The sequence below is a fragment of the Mus musculus genome, chromosome 5 (assembly GCF_000001635.26).
Source record: "Mus musculus strain C57BL/6J chromosome 5, GRCm38.p6 C57BL/6J".
NCBI lineage: Eukaryota > Metazoa > Chordata > Mammalia > Rodentia > Muridae > Mus > Mus musculus.
The window spans coordinates 137,166,442-137,168,620 of NC_000071.6; the positions used below are offsets into that span (position 1 = coordinate 137,166,442).

The 2,179-nt window shown below is 51.9% G+C and overlaps 1 protein-coding gene and 1 long non-coding RNA gene across 8 annotated transcripts in view; one reads left to right on the plus strand and one right to left on the minus strand.

The window, feature by feature from the left end:
- Gm40348 overlaps positions 1-2,179 on the plus strand; it is a 10,692-nt gene that overhangs the window by 4,189 nt on the left and 4,324 nt on the right. For 2 of the 3 annotated variants that reach the window (XR_868607.3, XR_868606.3), the window contains one exon: positions 10-83. This is a non-coding gene — a long non-coding RNA (predicted gene, 40348). Of the gene's footprint in view, positions 1-9; positions 84-1,137; positions 1,524-2,179 lie in introns of those variants that run through there. The other variant, XR_868608.3, reaches the window with a different exon arrangement.
- Gm31160 (predicted gene, 31160) overlaps positions 451-2,179 on the minus strand; it is a 12,273-nt gene continuing 10,544 nt past the window's right edge. For 4 of the 5 annotated variants that reach the window (XM_030254968.1, XM_017321239.2, XM_011240922.1 and 1 more), the window contains one exon: positions 451-1,051. In XM_030254968.1, coding sequence (XP_030110828.1) covers positions 927-1,051 — 125 coding nt within the window. In that variant the 3' untranslated portion in view covers positions 451-926. The remainder of the gene's footprint in view (positions 1,052-2,179) is intronic. The other variant, XM_017321238.2, reaches the window with a different exon arrangement.

Here is a 2,179-nt window from a genome sequence, read left to right on the forward strand (position 1 = left end):
GTTTTATAGGTTCCCCAGCAGGACACGGAGTGCAAGTTATGATGCCCTGGGATGATCAGGAGTCCTGAAGTGTGTGAGTTGAGGTGAGCAAGCCTCTCTTACCATCCCCATGGTCACCTGCAGTGACCTTGGTCATCCTGAAGAACAGTGGAACCAAACACTCATTGATTAGTCTCCTGGAGGTTTCCACCTGCTGCTCTTGGACCTGAGGAATTCTCTCCCCAAGGCCTGGTCCTGGGCTAGTCTGCCCTCACACAACCTCAGGCAGAGATGGACCTGGCGCTGCCCCCCCCCCCCCCCCGTTGGAAGAGGCAAGGGGTGGAAATGTTTAATCTTGGGAAGATTGTTCTGCCCAGAAGGAAGCACAAGCTATTTCCCTCCATTGCTCCCAGATGAATCCCAGAAGACCATCTACCCCCGACTCTCCAAGAAAAAACAAACCTAAGACTCTTCTTTAAAGAATTGCTTTATTAATAGGGAAAATCCAGAGTAGGGCAATACCTCCATGCGAACAAAGATGCTGAGGTGCCTAGAAGTCTTTGGGTTCCTGGAACATGGAGGCGACGGTGAGGAGGAGGAAGAGGAGGTACCTGGGCTCCGTCCTCTATTCTCTGCTGCTTTGACAAGTCTTCCAGCAGTGACTCACAGACTAAGTCCAAGCGCCTCAGAATAGCTTTGGGACCTGGTGTCAGCTTCATCTTAGCCAAGCAGGAATAGTGGTAGTGGGGACCCTGTCCCTCTCTTGTCTACGTTTGGATGGGGGATGAGGGAGTAGGCGCCTCCCACCCTCTCAGGACTGCTGACTCCACCACCTTGGACCTCTGAATGTTGAGTTAGGGAATAGGAGACAAAGATGAAGTCAACAAGGATTGGGAGGAGCTAGGGAGGGTGGGAGTAGGGGAACCCAGGGTAGGAGAGAGGGGCAGTCAGTCCCAGGGTGGGAAAAACTCTGAGCTGCTACACCTTGGTTTCAAGTCCACGTTCTCCAGGTTTGGCTGGAAGTGGCTGTACCCTTTCTCAAGGCCATACATCTCCTTTTTCAGGCTGTCAGCTGTAGGGAAAGATGGGGTGTAAGAGGGGTCTCCCCAGAGGAGGCCGGGACACCCACAAACAGGTGGAATGTGTGTGGGATGAAGGGTCCAAGAAAGTGAAGATCACTGCTTCAACTATTCATTCCTTGATGGAGGCTTAGTGGGGTATGGGGTGAGGCAGGGACACCAACCAGGGAAGGGACACCAGAATAGCATTCCCTACCCACTCTGTACTATGTACCAGGGGTCACAAGTCACACCCATGGGGAGCAACTGTCGTCGGTGGGAGGGATGGATGGGAGCGGAGCTGGTGGCAGCCAGCTGAGTCACATCCTATCCTCCTCACCTGCCCGGCCCTTAGCAACAGCAAACACAGCAGACAACCTAGGTCTCTTTGAGAAGTCATCCCTGTGGCTCTGTTATTTGCCAACGACATCGATTCCCTCTTCTAGAACCCTGCAGACATTCCTGGTTTCCTGGACTCCAGGCTAGGTTCGATTTTTTGTTTTTGTTTTGTTTTGTTTTGTTTTGTTTTGTTTTTCTCTCTTAACAGCTTGGCCACTCCTCAATGGGTGTGTTAGAATGTTTCCTGTAGTGCCTGTACTTCTGAATGGTTCCAGGAGTCCCCTTTCCTTTCATTGCTATTCCTGCCTTTTCCCCTTCAAGACTCCCAGTGCTATATTCAGGTCAAAGAGCCATCCCCTTCAGCAACCCCTCCCCCCAGGTCCAGGGAGTCAGTGTGCCCCCACAGATTTCTCTATTGGATGCCAAACTCAAGCAGCAGCCACCATACTCCGAGGTCAGCCTCAGATGCTCTGTCCTGCTGGCAACCCCGCTCCCCTTCAGATAGCCTCATCTGGTTGCCTCTCGATCTCTCATCGCCTGAAACATCTCATCCACTCACTGTGACCCCATCTTCCATATCATTCCCCCAGGTCCACCTGAGTGAACCACTTAAAGTTCATCCATGGCCTTGGTGGTGTATACTCCTGTCAACTCAGCTGCTTGGCAAACTGGGTAGAAAACTTGAGTTCAGAGCTAGCCCAGGCTACATAGTGAGACCCTCTTCTAGACGAATGAACAAATATACAACACCACATACTCTGATCAAAACCCTCAGAGCGCGCTCTCTCTCTCTCTCTCCCTCT